This window comes from Blennius ocellaris (assembly GCF_963422515.1).
Source record: "Blennius ocellaris genome assembly, chromosome: 18".
Taxonomy (NCBI): domain Eukaryota; kingdom Metazoa; phylum Chordata; class Actinopteri; order Blenniiformes; family Blenniidae; genus Blennius; species Blennius ocellaris.
The window spans coordinates 17,384,344-17,401,380 of record NC_137667.1 but is presented as its reverse complement, the minus strand read 5'-3'; the positions used below and the strand labels follow the sequence as shown (position 1 = coordinate 17,401,380).

General features: G+C 47.4%; 1 protein-coding gene across 2 annotated transcripts; it reads left to right on the top strand.

The window, feature by feature from the left end:
- Nucleotides 1–1,528: 1,528 nt before the first annotated feature.
- LOC308143488 (jun dimerization protein 2-like) lies at nucleotides 1,529–11,445 on the top strand. Of its 2 annotated transcripts, XM_080514315.1 has the most exons (5): nucleotides 1,529–1,608; nucleotides 2,384–2,437; nucleotides 9,752–9,975; nucleotides 10,299–10,403; nucleotides 10,595–11,445. In XM_080514315.1, the coding sequence occupies exons 3-5, from the start codon at nucleotides 9,781–9,783 to the stop codon at nucleotides 10,784–10,786; spliced, it is 492 nt and encodes a 163-aa protein (XP_080370441.1). In that variant the 5' UTR covers nucleotides 1,529–1,608; nucleotides 2,384–2,437; nucleotides 9,752–9,780; the 3' UTR covers nucleotides 10,787–11,445. The 2 variants fall into 2 exon arrangements, with proteins under 2 accessions (XP_080370441.1, XP_080370442.1); XM_080514316.1 differs by lacking the exon at nucleotides 2,384–2,437 and having other exon boundaries at nucleotides 1,561–1,608.
- The last annotated feature ends 5,592 nt before the right edge of the window (nucleotides 11,446–17,037 follow it).

Below are 17,037 nucleotides of genomic sequence, written 5' to 3'. Positions count from 1 at the left end.
TGGAAAGTTCTGGACCCACTATGACAAATACTTGACCGAGGTGATGCGTCTCGCTTGTTCGGTTTCATGAATCGGCGACGTTAAAGAGCGACTCCAGCGAACAGGGCCGGATCTGACAACAGCTGAAGCCACACGTTACAAAAGCCCCACGGGATTTACAACATTTACCGAAGCATCAAACTCTCCCTGCCAGCTGAGAATCTAAGATCTTAGCTGGAAGACGTCTGCAGACAAGTAAAGCTGGGTGCCTCTGGCAGGCTTAGAAACATGTGTAACCACGGTGCCAAGGATCTGATCTGTGCAAACATCTGAGAGGAACCTGGAGGGAGAAACGGCTTTTTGAAGGGTTAGCGGTGAAAAAACAAGGAGTTGCAGTGGAAATGTGTTGCGACAGTTGAAATAACCAGGCCTTTCTAGCAGCAAAGGAGAAAATAGTTGGATTAAACCTGACGAGACCTCTCTGAGCACATGTATTCAATGTATTGTGAAAAAACATAGATGATTTTAATTGATTTATAAAAAAAACCAAAACATTTCTTTTAAATGATCTTGGCCAGTTCCTTTCCTTTGCAAAGCCAGATTGCCCCTGTCACATGAAACTCACGCAGACACAGTAAGAACATGCAAACTCCACACAGAAAGGCCCGGGTGGTATTTGTAACACATGTTAACGTCACTGTGAGGCGACAGCCCGAACCACTGCGCCACCAAACTGCCCACTTCAAACATCAGCTGCTTAAAAGTGTTGGATTTATAGTTTCGAGCAGCGGTTCCTAAATGCTTTTGTCGAGGAATGCAAATTTCCACCATTGTAAAGCAAGGCAACCCCACCACCACATCCTGCATTTCTTTATTATGCTTTGTAACGACAAGTTTTCTTTTCTCTGAGACAAACTATTTCGGTTTACACACCCTATCGGAGCTGGTGCCACTTCTACTTTATGCATTCGGGTCTAATTTTGTCCGTTGCTTCTATAAAAGCCACAGTCTGTGAAGTAGTTTTCTTTTTTTGATTAATTCTCTTCAGCTTGTGGCCATTTAATGTAAATTATTAAACTTAGCAGTTTTGTGACAAATGAATTAAATGGGGACACTTATATATTTTAGAAATTAAAAACATCACTGGTTTAGAAAGGCAAATTTTTTCTTCTTCTATGAGATGGTTTCTAGAATAAGTTATTCAAACTTAATTCAAGTGTTTATTGGTATTTGCTCGTCGTATTTCAAACCTAATCCGTCCCAAAATAAGCCAGACACAAAACACCTGCAGCAGAGAGCGTGGACAGCAGCACGTTTATTTTATGCATTATGTATTTATGTATTTTATGATCAGATCTCCCTTTCCGGCTGTCCTCGCGCTTGAAACTTTCCTCCTCTCACTCTGTGTATGTTTTGCTCCGTTGCTATGGGCGGGGTCACACGAAGCCCCGCCCCCCTCCCCATCAGCATTACTTTTTTCACGCACGCTTACGTCTGCGGCGGCACTTCCGCATTCCTCCGCCCCCAAGAGTACTTAAACGGGGCTGACGCAACGGCCCTCACTTAGTCCCAGAACCTGCATCCCGGCCACGGCGCGTTATCGCCGCTCCTTTTTTGGGCGCTCCGCAGGTAAGCGTCGCTTATTAATTCCCCCGCCGTGTACATTTTTTAAAACACCCTGCGACGAGCCATTTTATATCTCAGCTGCAGTGCGGGAGGGGGGGAGAGAGGGGGGAGGAGGAGGAGGAGGAGGAGGAGGGTGGTGGGGGGGAGAGAAAAATACAAAGTGAAAAGTTTTCCGCGCGTGCATCGCGGCGACGTGTTGCCGCCGTTGTAGTCAACTGTCGCGCGACTGGACGTCGCTTCCAGATGCAGCTTGTCGCCAGGAGGTGTTTCCATCTCCGGGCTTTTGCTTCGCTTGCTGCTCCCGCTGCTGCTTGAACTGCGAGTCGCGGGCTCGTTATGTAACTCAAGCCCGCTCGAGGCGAAGGTCCTGTTTTCTTCCAGGCGGCTCGTCCTCATCCACGCTGTGAAGTTGTGCTTCTCGGGCAGATTGCTGCAACTTATTCCACTTCCTCAGTGCTCGCAAAATGGTTAAAGTCGGGAGAGCCGCGTTTGAAAGACTTGCAGGATTTGCGATTGTTGGATGCAAACTCCAACAATAGTGCCTTTCTATTCGCTTTACCGCTGTAAAGTTGTGCTTTTAGGCAGATTGCTGCAACTTAAGAGTCGATCTTCCACTTTAAAGTATTCACAAGTAGCCACATTTGCAAGACAAAGTTTTATTGAATAAATATGATTTAACTTTAAAAGTAAATGTCCAGTACAAGATGTCAGTCATCACAATAGTTTTTGAGTTCACTTTCCACTGTAATAACAAATAACACGCTCCTTCTCTCTGCAGCGTCCAAATAAAAGTTGCATCATTGACAGAAGAGGACTGACAAGTTTTCTCTGAGTGAGTATCATTGCATGCATTTTAAAGCAGATTATCCTGCCTTGGATCCAGACAAACCCCCCCCCATCATCATTTATTTCTTCCGAGAATACCCCTGTTTCGCCGTTACTTTTCTTGGCCCACTTCAGAGCAAAAGTGATGTAAATGAACTGTGAAGTTTCTCTGGCGGCGGAGAATGTGAGCCCGCGTTAGTTTACGCGTGTAATCTTTGCTTTGGCGCGTCCCCCGGTTGTAATTTGGCAACATTTGTTTGTCCTTTTGACGCACAACCGCCGCAAACTTTTCAAAGATCAACGCCGTATAAGTCGGAGGCCATCTAATCTGCCCTCAATAGTGCGAAGGTGAAAGGTCAATCGTGGCACGAGGGGAGGGGGGGGGGGGGAGGATATAAGTCAGTGACGTGCAGGTTCATGGGTTCAGTGTTTTCCTACACAGCTGCCGCAGTGCACGCTCCCACAAATACACGCTGCAGAGGGGAAACTATGTGCATGCTCTTTGTGTCTGCATCAGTGTTTGTGTGTTGTCTTAGTGAATGAGCGTGCACGTTGTAAGGGGGGGGGGGAAGGTGGTGGGGGTTTAAATGCCCCAGCGCCTGCCCGGGCACATCCGTGGGATGGTTTCCGCATAAACGGAACGCCGCAGTGGATTAATGGGGAAGGGCTGGCGAGCCGACAAGCAGCACACGGGGGGCCGGCGGGGGTTTGAGAGGCTGGGACGTGGGCGCGCAGGGTTTATTTTAAGTAGAAAATGCCTTCCAGTGCGTCTCTCGAGAGCGGGGGAACTGCCAAGCTGCACCCCCAGAACGCCGGGCAGACTGCAGGACTGCATTGCAGGCGAGAGAGCCGACGACGCAACAGCCACACTGGGAAGCGGTGCTGACGCTCGCTGCGGGTATCGCCCCTAGAAGAGGTGTTGAAGCCTAAAATAGTGAAAGTTTGTTTTGTTTTTAAAAGTCTGGTACATGGTTATGTCAAAGAAAATCCGACTGCACCGACCCTCGCCCCAAACAAATGGGAGTGCTTCAACAGCGGGGGGGTTGTTTAACCACCGTACAAGTGTCTGCTTGACGTGGGGCAGATGAGGAAATGTCAGAGGACAAAGTATGAGCCGGCATTAAAGTGACGACCACACGTTGCATAAGAGGCCCGATTGCTGCAACAGGCTCCATTCAATCGTCTTTTTTTTTAGTTGTTTTCGTGGACCCGGTTGGCCAACATCTCGTCGGGGGGGAGGATTGCGCATAACTGGCCCCGGGATTGGTCCCTGTAAGCAACGCGCCGTACGTTTTTTAAAAAAAAAGGCTTTTTGTCTGCGTTTTGCATTTCGATTTCATTTAATCCCACGTCTGAGCCGAGCCAAAGCTCCCGTGCCGAGAGTCTCGTCGTGACTCGCGGGGAGAAATGGCAACGTTCTAATAATTCAAGTGGGACCACCCAGACGCGGGACATAGATGAGTGACTATTTGAATGGCGAGGCGGGCCGAGCAGGAGCCCCGCCAACCATCACACGGTGGCGTTCCAATGAAGGCCGCGTTCAACGCTTTGTGCTTAATATTTGGCTCTTTCGGACATATTTCTCATCGCTCAGCTGAGGGTGGGGTTAAGCTCTGCTCACTTTCTGCTTCCGCCGAGGGTCTCATGCTCACCGACAGCTCCAGCAGGTCGAATCTGAACTGCTATGGGAAGGTTGCTCCGCCGTCACGAGGAGCTCCGAGAGGTTCCTTCTCTCCGTCCCACCAATAGAAGCACCGAAGAGCAGAATTGGAAAAGCCGAAATGAACCCCGGGGTTTCCCTGTCGTGACGAGTCCCCCGCTCCCGTGACGAGAAGTGAAGCGACCCGGGAGCCGGCGCATCCTGTCCGTGTCCTGCCTCGTCCCTCCAACGAAAATATCAGAAGGGGAGGGGGGGGGAGGAATGTCGATACTGTATATTTGGACTGTCCTGTCCTCGAGGAGAGCCGGTGCCAAATTCCCCGAGTTTCCTCAGAGGATTGCGAAAGCCTGTAACTCGACACACGGGCCTGACTGAGTGCAGACAGTAATGATGATCGCCCAGACCTTGGCCGGAGATTGAGCCGCAGACGCTTTTTTTTTCTTCTTTTCTGGCGTTAGAGCTGTAAAAGCTGCTCATGAAAGTTGTAATTTTTTTTTTTAGAGATGCTGGAGTGTGTGTATGTGTGTAATGCAAACAACGTGCTCTCGTAATCCCAAAGTCGACGACGATAAAGTCACGCTCAGGTGATGATACACGGGAAAGTGTGCGTTTCGTTGGGGGATTTAAAACTTCAAGCAAGTACCTTTTTGAGGAGACGACGGCATCAGGGAGTGCTTAATCTGCTCCCTTGTGAGAAGCGACGGCGTATATATGTAATGAGAAGACTTTTGAAAGGCCCCAGCCCTTCTACCTCCCCGTCGCTTTAAGGAATGAGGATAATAGGGCCTCCAGTCGTGCCGCAGGCTGTCGGTAAGGAGTTGGAATTCCTCAGCGCTACTAATTGCTCTCAGGAAATGGACACATTTGGTCGAACCGAAGACAGATGGGGAGTACAAGCACCGAAAGCAGAAAGCGGTACAATATTATATACACGGGACCCGCGGCCTGTACATTGAGGACCCGTGGACTGGGCCCTCGGGCAAGACCCTCTTCCTGCACACCCCTGGCTCACGTGCAGTCTGGGGTTGGTTTTGGGCCGCCGCCAGACCCTCCGTCGAGCGCTGTTCTATATTTCATAACCCAAGACGTGACATTTTGCGGCGCCCCGCCCTTGCGCTTTGCAAGCCGGTCCCCTCCCGGGCGTCCTCGGGGCTGTGTAGGTGTCTTTGTCCGCGGCCACGGCTTTTCTGCTCCAGTGCAAAAGCACAGTGCCGGCGTTGCGTCATCAAACGCTGACCACTAATCCTCCACTGCAGACTGCCGCTGATCATAGGAGAGAGAGGGAGGAGGAGGAGGAGGAGGGGGGGGGAAACAAAAAAAAAAACATGCCTTTTTTGGAAAAATTAGCCACGAAGTGTCGTTTTTCTTCGTTTCCGAAAAGTTCCACGTTTACACAGAAACACTGGAAACGATGTAGTTTTTTTTAATGTCGGGCCGGTTCGACTATAACCCTAAGTCCCAGGAGAGTATGGAGCGGGAGTCATGACACTCTGGAGGAAACCTGGTTCTTATTGTTTGCCTACTGAGCATGTGCAGAAGAACGATTGGCTATGCAGTAGCAGCGTTTCTGCCATTTACACAGTCGGCAAAAGAAGACGTTGTGTTTTTAGTGGCCCCGCCCCCCGACACGACTTCTCGCTAGAAACCCTTGTCATGTAAACGGGGCCTCAAATTACAGTGTGATCAGAGCATGTGGTGTCACACCGTTTGATCTGATCAGACTCCATGTAAACGCCACATCTGATTGCTCCCCACTAACTTCACCGCGCGACGACTGATTGAGGCCGAAGACGACGAAACGGATTATTGTCTCTTATTGATGAGGCTCTGAACAAAAACAAGCCCCACGTTGCCATTCTGGTTCCTTCATGCAGCGTTTGTAAATGGAACAATCTCCTCTTTCAACTGGAATCAATTGAAAGATGATTGTCAACTCAATGAGTGGAAACGTCACCGGCACAAAGGCTATAGAGGAGCAATAACCCACTTATTATTGATATTATAATAATAGTTTCACGTGCAATGACTCATTTTGTCGGCTGACATGATGTGCAAGAGTGAAGATCATTTAAAGCCTCACGGGGTCGATCTCGTAACAAACTAAAAAAGTATCATGAAGGATGGTCGTCTTGCTCCGCACCTCATTTCACCTTTTTTTTTTTTTTCTTTCCTTTGGAGGCAGTGAGTAAAAGTATGTCTTGAGAGGGACTGATTCATGTGAGCTGACGCTGTCCAGAGAGAACCAAGGTTTATTTCTCTCTCTCTCTCTCTGTGTGTGTGTGTGTGTGTGTGTGTGTGTGTGTGTGTGTGTGTGTGTGTGTGTGTGTGTGTGTGTGTGTGTGTGTGTGTGTGTGTGTGTGTGTGTGTGTGTGTGTGTGTGTGTGTGTGTGTGTGTGTGTGTGTGTGTGTGTGTGTGTGTGTGTGTGTGTGTGTGTGTGTGTGTGTGTGTGTGTGTGTGTTGGCTTCAGCGGCATGTTTCAACAAGCCGTTACTGAGGAATGGGGGGCTTTCCGAGCACGCCGTCTGACTGGGCAGGGTTCGGTTACACCGAGTCGAACATCAGCCGATCCAATAGACATTAAATAGGATTATTTCTGAATGACTTCTTCTTTTTTTTCTCTCTCTCTCTGTCTGTCTGTCTGTTTCCTGTGAGAAGTTGTGTTTATCCAGGTTGACGCATAATTCAAGTCTGTAAACTGGAGTGTGCTCAGCCATCCTTGGCTCTGAAAGTGTTTTTTTTTTTTTTTTACTCACTCATTCTTCAGTTCCCGTGGCTGCTCACTCAGGCTGCAGTCATTCCGTTTGAATTCCATCGCAGTTTATCGACCAGCATGAGTCTGTGAGCGAAAGTTGCGATCGCCGACTCTGCAACCGTCCAGACCTATAGAGGGAAGGGAAGAGACGGGCCGGTAAAATGTTTAAGTAATAAAATGCCTCCCGAGACGCTGAACCTGCAACACTGCGACTTGGAGAACAAGTCTGAGAGGGGAGTGTGTATGAAGCCTGACTGACTGATTGTAGCGGTTGTGGAGTTCATTCAGTTCCTTACAAGAAAAACAGAGGAACGACAATATCTCAGACACAAACTCTGCTCTGTGTTCACAATGAGGTTTTGTGCAGTCGGGCCAAAATGATGAAATGTTGTGAGAAGACCAGGCTGACCCACCCAGTGGCTGCTGGACTTCATCCAGTTTTCTGGATTAAAGATGACTTTAACTTCACCTCCTCGTCCTTCAATTGTTACGACGCGTTTGTGTGTGATAAGGCCACTGTCATTACAAATGCCGAATGTTTTCGAACTATCATAATCCATCAGGGGCAGAGGTCTGCAGCCTGTGGCTCTTCAGCCCTCCTGTAGTGGCTCCCTGAAGCTTTCACTCAGTTATAGTCCAAAAAGACGTTTTATTTTATTTACACAGGTCATTTTTTTTTAAATACGGAAGAGGATTGGGGCCACTGTGGGGAAAAAAAAAAAAAACCCTGACTTCTGACTTTTTTTTTCTCAGGATTCTGACTTTCTTTTTCTCAGGATTCTGACTTTCTTTTTCTCAGGATTCTGACTTTCTTTTTCTCAGGATTCTGACTTTTTTTCCCTCGGGATTCTGACTTTTAAACTCGGGATTCTTACTTTTAAACTCGGGATTCTTACTTTTAAACTCGGGATTCTGACTTTTAAACTCGGGATTCTGACTTTAAACTCGGGATTCTGACTTTAAGAGTCGGAATTCTGAGAAAAAGAAGTCAGAACTCAGGGTTTCTTTCCCACAGTGGCCCTTATCCTCTTCCGTATTAAAAGGACTTTATGAAAGAAAAAAAATATATATATAACTGCTTTAAAAGAAATTAAATGACCTGCATTTCTAAAAGGAAAACTTTTAAAATGGGGTAAAAAAAAACATGCAAAGGGGTTTGGGGGGGGGGGGGGGAATCCAAAATGGTTAAAACTGCTGAAATTGTCTCAAAAATTCTGTAATGTAAAAAAAAAAACATGATTTTACTGCTATTGTTTGATTTTTCAGTAGTTCAGGCCGTCCATCCATCCACACGTATAGCAGGGCGGTGAAAACACACAACTGTAGTTCTCTATGGGACGAAAGTGTTGGTCTGGGGGAATTAATGCTGGAGTGTGAAATCCCTCAGACGCGACCGTCTCATGCTTCAGTATCGATTCACACTTAGTGAAAGTGAGCCGATTGGCTCTGTGCCGCGCAGCACCACAGTAAAACCCTGTCCCACTGTAAAAAAAAAACAAAAAAAAACCCCAGTGTGGGAACAGCCCAGAAGCAGGGTGGAGTGCAGCAGAACTCCGTTACATAACCACGACTTTTTTCTTTTTTTTCCTTTCTCTCTCCCCCTCTGCCGCCTTTTGTAAGAGACACATTCTTCCAGCCCTGCACAAATATATGTAATATATGTAAAAACCTGGTGTAACTTCCAGTACAATGGTCGCCAGCGGAGTCAGCTGTTTGTGCAGCGGCCCACAATGCACCTCTTTGTTGGTTCTACATCAGAGGGGCTTTTTGTTCACTTGGGTGCAAAAAAAAAAAAAAAACAACCCGTCGCCGAATGCCGACATGAATTAGGTTATTAATGCCAAAAGGCATGTTACTGACATAACGCGCCTGGAGGAAACTCCTGGTCGCCGTGGCGTTGGGAAGCGTCAGTAGCGACACTCTCATCTGGAACGTCAGAAGCAAATCCAAAGTCTGACAGTAATTAGAGACATCTTTAATTCTCCAGCCACTTCCTTTATGCCTGCACAGCTTCTCTCCCCCTTTTTTTTCTTCTTCTTCTTCTTCTTCCTTGACTATATTGAAGAGTGTTGCGGTGGAGCTCCAAACTTGCCCCAGATTGTTGAAAGAGGGCGGTGGTGGAACGTGTGAGAGCCGCCTGATCTGTTTTCCCTTTGATATCCTCCGAATCCTCTTTGCAAAAAAAAAAATCCAACTGAGCATCCGACACTAAAACCATCACAAGTGTGTGTGTGATCACACAGTGTGTGTGTGTGTGGCTGCAGACACTGGGAAGTTTTTTTTTCCAGCTGCTGAGGTTTTTTTTTTTTTTTTAATCTCCATAATGTTTTCTAGCAGTTTGATTATTAAGAACGGAAAGCAAAATAAACCAAAAGCAGCCAATCGAATAAACAAATGAGCCAATGGATAATGTGACACACAACTTTCGGCAATGTATTTTTATTTTTCATTTATTATCAACAAAGCAACTAACTGATGTAGCTGAAAACTACAAACCAATAGACAAATTTAAAAAGTCTACCCTCGGTTTCACACGTTCTTTTCAACACAAGAGGTTATTTGAGCTACTTTGAAATGTTTTATGCTGAAGATTATATAAAAACCAAACTTATGGATAGAAATTCTCGAAAACTGGTTATTTTAAGTCCTTCAAGCTGAAAAGACTTAACTTCATTGTTTATTCATTTATAGAACCAAGGATTTAATTGGTTGTTATTTCAGTCTGGAGGGAAATAAAACTCCAGTCTTTAAAAGAGGTGTGTTCACTCCACTTCCCACTTGAAGGCTAAAAGAAGCTGCACTGGATATTTTATAGTCAGCAAGTTGTTGTTTTTTTATTTAAAGTCTTGATTTTTCTCGCCCTGATCGTCCCCTCTCTTCCTTCCTCTCTCTCTCGCACCACCAACAGCGGCGGCGGCGGCGGCGGCCGGGTCGGACATGATGCCGGGACAGATCCCTGACCCTGCGATGGCGGCGGGCTCCCTGCCCAGCCTGGGCCCGCTGGCGGGCATCTCGGCCACCACGCTCACCGATCAACTCAAGCTGGCCGACTTCCGGCAGCTGGGCACCATGCTGTCCCCGCTGCACTTCCTGGGGAGGCTGGGGAAGAGGCCGCTGCTCATCAAGACGGAGGTGAGGGGGGGGGGGGGGGGCAGGAAGAGATGACGGGGCGAAAGAGGAAGCGGGGGGGCGTGTGAAAGATGCAGCGTCAGGTCGAGGGGCCGGAGGCGTCAGGATGTTTCAGGCCGTCGCCAGAGTTGATCCCTGAGGCTCTTGTGTTTCAACTTTTTAGGTCGTAGTATAAATTTGGTTCCAGTTGAGAAGACCAATGATCACGTCGTAAACCGCGTTACTCCTTTCTCCAGCGGCGCTAGCGGCCGCCGGCGAGGAACGTTTGCGTTCCCTCTCCACAAGAGACCCATTTTCACGTTGACCCGTCATTTCTGTCCTTCCAGATGGACGAGGATGAAGAAAGACGGAAACGCAGGAGAGAGAAAAACAAGGTGGCGGCGGCGCGATGCCGAAACAAGAAGAAGGAGCGGACGGACTTCCTTCAACGGGTGAGTTCGCGGCTCCGCCCACTTTCACGTCCTCCGAACAGAACGACGCCGAGGTTCTGGCGTCCAACGTGTTTATCTACACGTGACGCTCATGCAGGATTGTTCTGAATGTAAATTCCCGCCCTGGAAATGGACAATAAGAGTTGTTTTCTGGCCGGTTGGTCACCAGTATGTCCCCCGTCTCTGTCCAGGAGTCGGAGCGTCTGGAGATGGTGAACTCGGACCTGAAGGCCCAGATCGAGGAGCTCCGTCTGGAGCGCCAGGAGCTGATGGTGATGCTCAACCGCCACCGGCCCACCTGCATCGTGAGGACGGACAGCGTCAAGACCCCCGACGGCGAGGCCAACCCGCTGCTGGAGCAGCTGTCCAGCGAGGACAAGTGAATCCAGGGGAGGAGGAGGAGGGGGGGGACACTAAGAGTCCCCGAAGAACCCAGACTAGCACCGCCGCGCCCGCCGTTTCCCTAATCGAAACCTCAGCTGGCATTTTTTTTCTTTGAAATCTTCTCGAAACATGCAACTCGAGCTCCCCGAGACTTTTCGGAGACTCTGAGGCCGCGGGTCTGTCCGCTACATAGCGGCGGCGTCCTCCACACCCGCCGTGCCGCTGGCCGCCGGCCGCCGCTCGGAGCATCTCGACAATAAGGGACCAATGGAGACGGCGCCCGAGGAAACGCACTGCCGTCACCACGGCGCTCCGTTACAAAAGCCCTGAGGAGACGGCGTGGCCCCCCAAGGCTTGGCGCTCCGCAGTTTTTCCTACGTATGCTAGCCGATATATAGCGGTGTAGAGTTGTTAGGATACAATACTCAATACGAATCCACCAGGAGTAGTGTGTGTCTGTTTGTTTGTTTTTTTTTAATGTTGATTTGTATACTCTGCCTCGACGATGGCAGTTAGCGGTTGATCCGACCTGTGGTGACGCTGGCGTCATGAAAAAGCACATATACACAAAAACATGTTTACACGAGTCGTCTGTCCATTATTGTACTTGTTTTTATACTGCTTTGTAATACATAAACCTATACGAAATGCCTGTCGATCACTTGACGTGATTTTTTTTTTTTTTTTTTTACATTTTTTTTTTTTTTGTCTCTGTCGTGTTTCGCTGTCAAACAGCCGCCAAGAACCAGCAGGAGTCTCTTCAAGCTGCTCTGCACTTGTATCTCTACTCTTGTTTTCGCCGCCCCCGAATAGATTGAATTTTATTTTCTAACTACATAAAGAGAAAAAAAAACAAACAAAAAAAACCAACGAAAGAAAAGTGTGTCACTTCTTCTTCTTCTTTTACAGCTCGACATATTTTCTCCGGTGGATTCCTCGGCTTTGACATGACCGCTGCCAGGCGGCAAACATTGTGCAATTGTGTTTTCTTCCACTGAGGCACGTTGCCAAAGTCAAAGCCACACTTTCATTTGCACAACTCTGAACAGGCCATTCATGATTTTTTTATTTATTTTTTGTTCTTCCTCCTCTTGGGCCTGGTTCCTGTAGCAGGCTTTGTTAAAGTCCCAGCATTGCCCATAGTTCCTGATTGAATTTATTAGGCCACCAAACTGCTATAAATCCCAGAGTTAAGCGGTATTGTCGTATCTAGAAGGGGCCGTACAACAAAAAAAGGTTAAAGTGCATAGTCATAAACCATACCAGGGGTTTGACTCAGGAGCCACGTCTGGCTCTTTTGCTGAGTCATAGCAGCTCCCTGAAACTAAGTTTAAATAAACTTGTTTGGTTTTTTTTCCCCCTCTAAATCTGCACATCAAAAGAGCTCTTATCTCCTAAAACTAAAATAGCTGAAAATTAAAAATTCATCAACACAACCAAAATGTCTAATTAAAAACAACTTTAACAAATTAAAAATGCTAAAAAGTATTTAAGGCTTAAAAAAAATCTTATACAGCTAAAAGTGACTAAACGCAGCAAATAAATAAATAAAACTAAGAAAAAGTGGCCAATAGTTTTTTAACAGATAAAATCCCTTAAACCCGTCAGTTCTCGTTTATTCTCGCGTGTTTCTACGAGATGTTGAGACGAAGACAACAAGCGCGAGTCTCTTGATTATTAACTGACACGTCACTAATTTACCAGTAAGAACAGAGAAATTTGTCTGAAAAGCTGAAGGTAAGGTTTAAGGTTCAAATTTTTCAAGTAGTTTTAAATTGACTATATTAACTATGTTAATTAAAGAGTCTTAATAAGTGCTTTCTATTCACAAGCTGTTTAAAAGAACTATAATATTTCACCACAGGAGGCCTCTCAATCTACAAATAGGTAAGATTGTTGTAATGTGGTTTATAAATGCAGTGTATTTAAATTAAGTTAATATTGGCTGAAATTGAATAATAATGAAGAAAGTCCCTCAGAAATTAACTACCAGCCGCCACTGGTTCAAAAACACAGTAGCTTGAATCCACGAAAAAAACTGTTCAAAACTGCTAAAACAGCTGGAATTAAAAAATAATTCTAAAATGCCTAAAGTGGCTAAAAGCAGCTAAAAAGCCTGAAATCCCTTAAAGCTCCTTAAACAGCAAAGATCCAAAAACACAAATGACAAACACACCAAAGATTGAATCCATTAAAATAACTAAAACATAGGCAATTGTGCTAAACTGTTAATGACAAAAAAACGTGTGTTTCAAATTGCAGTTATGAAACTTCTCCCTCCGACTTCATGAGCTGTGTTCACTTCATTTCAATGTCCGACATGTTTTGTGGCTCCACGTGGATTTTGCATCGCTCCCCTCAGAATATATACAAAGTGAAATAACCAATAAAACAGGACACACATTAAATAAGTAATGTTAAATTCCAGACTAGGTAATAGCAGCACAGAAAGGATGAAATTCACCACAACACAGCTAATTATAGGGAGGCGTTACAAAGTCTTAATGCCACAGGAAGGAAAGACATTTTATATAATCCGTTTAAATGTTCAACACGTGTTGCAGCTCCAGGTAAATTTGATTTTGGTGGAAAATGAGAAAACAATATGGCTTTTCTCCTGAGCTGAAGTTAAAAAAAGATCAATCCTCTGCTGACTTTTCACTGAAACAATGAAGCTCAAATGGTTTCTTACTGATTTATTCAACTCTTATTTCCCATTCTATATCTATCTATCTCTCTCTCTCTCTCTCTCTCTCTCTCTCTCTCTCTCTCTCTCTCTCTCTCTCTCTCTCTCTCTATATATATATATATATATATATATATATATAGCTTCTTTACATTTTTTGCCATTTCCCCATTTCTTTCCTAATTTAGATAATTAATATTATTAATATGATTGTTGTTTTTCTTAATTACTATCACTTCTTAATTACTAACACTATCCTTTTTTTTCCTACATTTTCTAAAGCCGAGTGGATTCTGTCATATGTGAGATAGTGTCACTATCAAGAAAAAGCCCAAAATAAACAAAGTTTGCCAAAAAAATATCAAAGACGAAGTTTTCGGGTCAGATTGAGACACTGCGGAGGTTGAAGAGTTTGCTGCAGATTGAGAATATTCCCGGTTAAATGTCGCCATCAAGTGGACGTTTGTATGAACTGCAAGATCGAAACTGTGACGATTCCAATGGCAACACGAAAGACACCAGTTTATTCTAAAATTCTCCACGAGTTGGTCCCACAGAGACGAAATAGATTTGCGTTCATGGTAGTAAAAGGAAACCACACGTTCTAAACTCTAAAGTACTTGAAGTACTCGAACCTTGATGATAGAAATATTCAGGACATGAATGAATGAATGGTTAGAAAATGGAGAATTGGTCAAAATGGTCAAAATTTGATAAAAAAAAAAACAACAAAAAAAACAACCTTGAATAAAAATAATGATCCTGATTTTAAAGACTCAATGTGTTTGTGATGGAAGGTTCTGACCATCGCTTGGTTGACGTCACTCGTCACTGGCGTTACCTGAAAGCAGCTGGTTTCTGAAAGTCCCGCGGCCTCGTCTCAGCTTGGAGGGACTTCCTGGGTGTCGTGGCGTCATGGAGGCGGCTGGCGCAGCTTCTCGGGAGGAGCAGCTGGAGGAGCAGCTGGAGGAGCAGACGTGCGACGGGGCAGGAAGCTCGGGGTGGGACACCGAACTGGACGACGCCGGTAGGTCAAAGCGTCTTCCACCCTCCTCCTCCTCCTCCTCCTCCTCCAGCCGCCATCCCGCCGATGGTTTTGTCCCTCCATTTGTTTCAGACGAAGGGCGTCCGTCCCGCGCGGAGCGCTACCTGCGGGCCTGCAGGCTGATCGGCGCCGCCCCCGTCTCCGCCTTCGTCCGGGCCGCCGGCGACGCCACCGTCAACCTCAACCACTACGGCGTGGGCCCCCGGGGCGCCAGGGCTCTGGGCGTGGCCCTGCAGGTAGTCCTCGCCGCTGGACGGGACCTCCGCCGGACAGCAACGAGGAGGTTTAGTGTCTGTTTGTTTGTTTGTAGGGTGACAAGGTCGTCACCAAACTGGAGCTGGAGGACAACGGACTTCAGGCCGCCGGGACGGCGTCCCTGATGGAGATGCTCCGATCCAACGTCACCATCGAGAGCCTCGTGACTGATTTTAAACACCGTTGGCGCCTCGGTCAGCTGTAAACATCCCCCCTGGCGTTCATTTCATTGGTTCTGTTGTTTTTGTTTGTTTGTTTGTTTTTTTCCCTCCAGAACATCTCCCACAACCAGTTGGGTTTTGAAGGCGCGTCGCTGGTTTCCATGAGGCTCCTGCACAACTTCCACGTCAAATCCATCAAACTGTCGGGTAAACGGCGACGCTCCCCCCCCAACCCCTCACCAGTACGTCAATTCATCTCCGCTCCCTCGTTCTCTTCAGGCAACGGCCTGGACGACTCCGCCATTGAACTGATCGTAGACGCCTTGACGGTGAGTCCAGAGGAGAAAGGCCGCGGTCGGTCACGTCGAGCAGCTCCACCTTTTTACACCCGACCCTTGTGTTGCAGTACGACAGCGTGGTGGAGGAGCTGGACCTCAGCGGGAACCGATTCGGCAGCAGAGGAGTGGAACTGCTGAGTCGGCTGATGGGTACTCGCCGTCTACTTCCTCATGGCGGCTGGAGAAACGGATTGCAGATTGCAGAGGACAGAACAGCAATCACACACGAATAATTTTAGAACATTACATTTTCCAACAGTTTGGGTCGTTGTTACATATCGGGCTCTAACAGGGTATATGTTTGTATAGCAATACAGAGAAACACATGTAAATCACTGTATTATTGCAATTTCGGCTCATTCGTCTACGGATTGATGGACTTTTCTCTCATTTGTTTCAGGCAAAAACGATCACATGAGAATCTTGGACCTGAGCTGGAATCGTCTGCGCGGAGCGTCGTCGCTGTTCGCGGGTCTGGAGGTGACCAACACTCACGCATCAAAAAAAACCCAAACCAAGCGAGAGCCGCTCTCCACCTCCACCTCTCCGCCCGTTGCCGCCCTCAGGTCAACGGCAGCCTGGAGCAGCTCCTGCTGTCGCGCAACAACCTCGGCCAGCAGGAGGCGACGGCGCTGAGCCGCGCGCTGCAGGCCAACGGCACGCTGCGGCTGCTGGACCTCAGCGGCAACGCCGTGGACGACGGGGTGGCGGGGCGGCTCCGCCGCGGTCTGGCCGCCAACGGCGGCCTCGGGGTCCTGAAGGTGACTTTGCGATCCCGGTGCCTTGTGCCACTCCCGCCTCCGGTTGGCGTCGTCACGCTTTGCTCTGCGCAGCTCGCCTGGAACCCCATGACCAGCGCCGGCGCCCTGGATCTCCTCGCCGCTGCTCTGAGCAGCAAGTCTGCCCTGGAGACCCTGGACATTTCTGTGAGTTCCAAATCTCCATACTCGCTGACGACAAAGTGTTTTTTGCACATTTACCGACGTAGGAATGGAACTCAGCTGTAGGTTTAAAATCCGAGTGAAATGAAAATTCGACCTCCAAAACACTCTGGCTGTCGCTTCAAGGATCCTTTTTATGCTAACTGGCCGATGGGTAAAATGTCAAAACACGGCAATGTGCGAGAAAATAGCCGATAAACAGTGGTATTTTCGCTGCTGGGCGGAGCTTCTGACAATAATAGAGTGACGTCACTGGTTGTGCACACGCCCAAGTTGTGTTTACATTATGGAGGATCAGAGTTTTGACAACGAAGAGGCTGAATTCAACGATATTTCATCATCATCATCATTTCAAACCCAGTGATTTATGAAGAAGACACAGAAGGGTCGTTCTGCCATCGGTGACCCCGTCTGGAACATGTTTGAGGAAGCAGAAGACGATTTGTCCTCCATTCGTCCTCGTCTCCTCGTCTCCTCAGCCTCAGCAGCCGCCAGTTTTCACCTTTGAGGCTTCATGACTTTTGTGAGAACGACCGGCTTCCTGGATCATGTCGAAGCGCTTTTCCGACTGCGCGGAATCACCGAAGATGAGTCCAGGTATTACTTGATCGTCTACTAGCCGCCCGAGCTAGCGGCTCCCGCTAGCCACGTGAGCTCCTTTTCTCCTCTCTCGGGTCTCTTCCAGGCTCAATCTTTCGTCAAGGATCATAAAACGCCGACTATAACTTCAAAACACTGTTAAAACCTGGATATTTAAGAGGGAAACAAGCCAATATAAACACAACAGATCGAGATCTACACAACTCTTGACGTCACGCCCACGA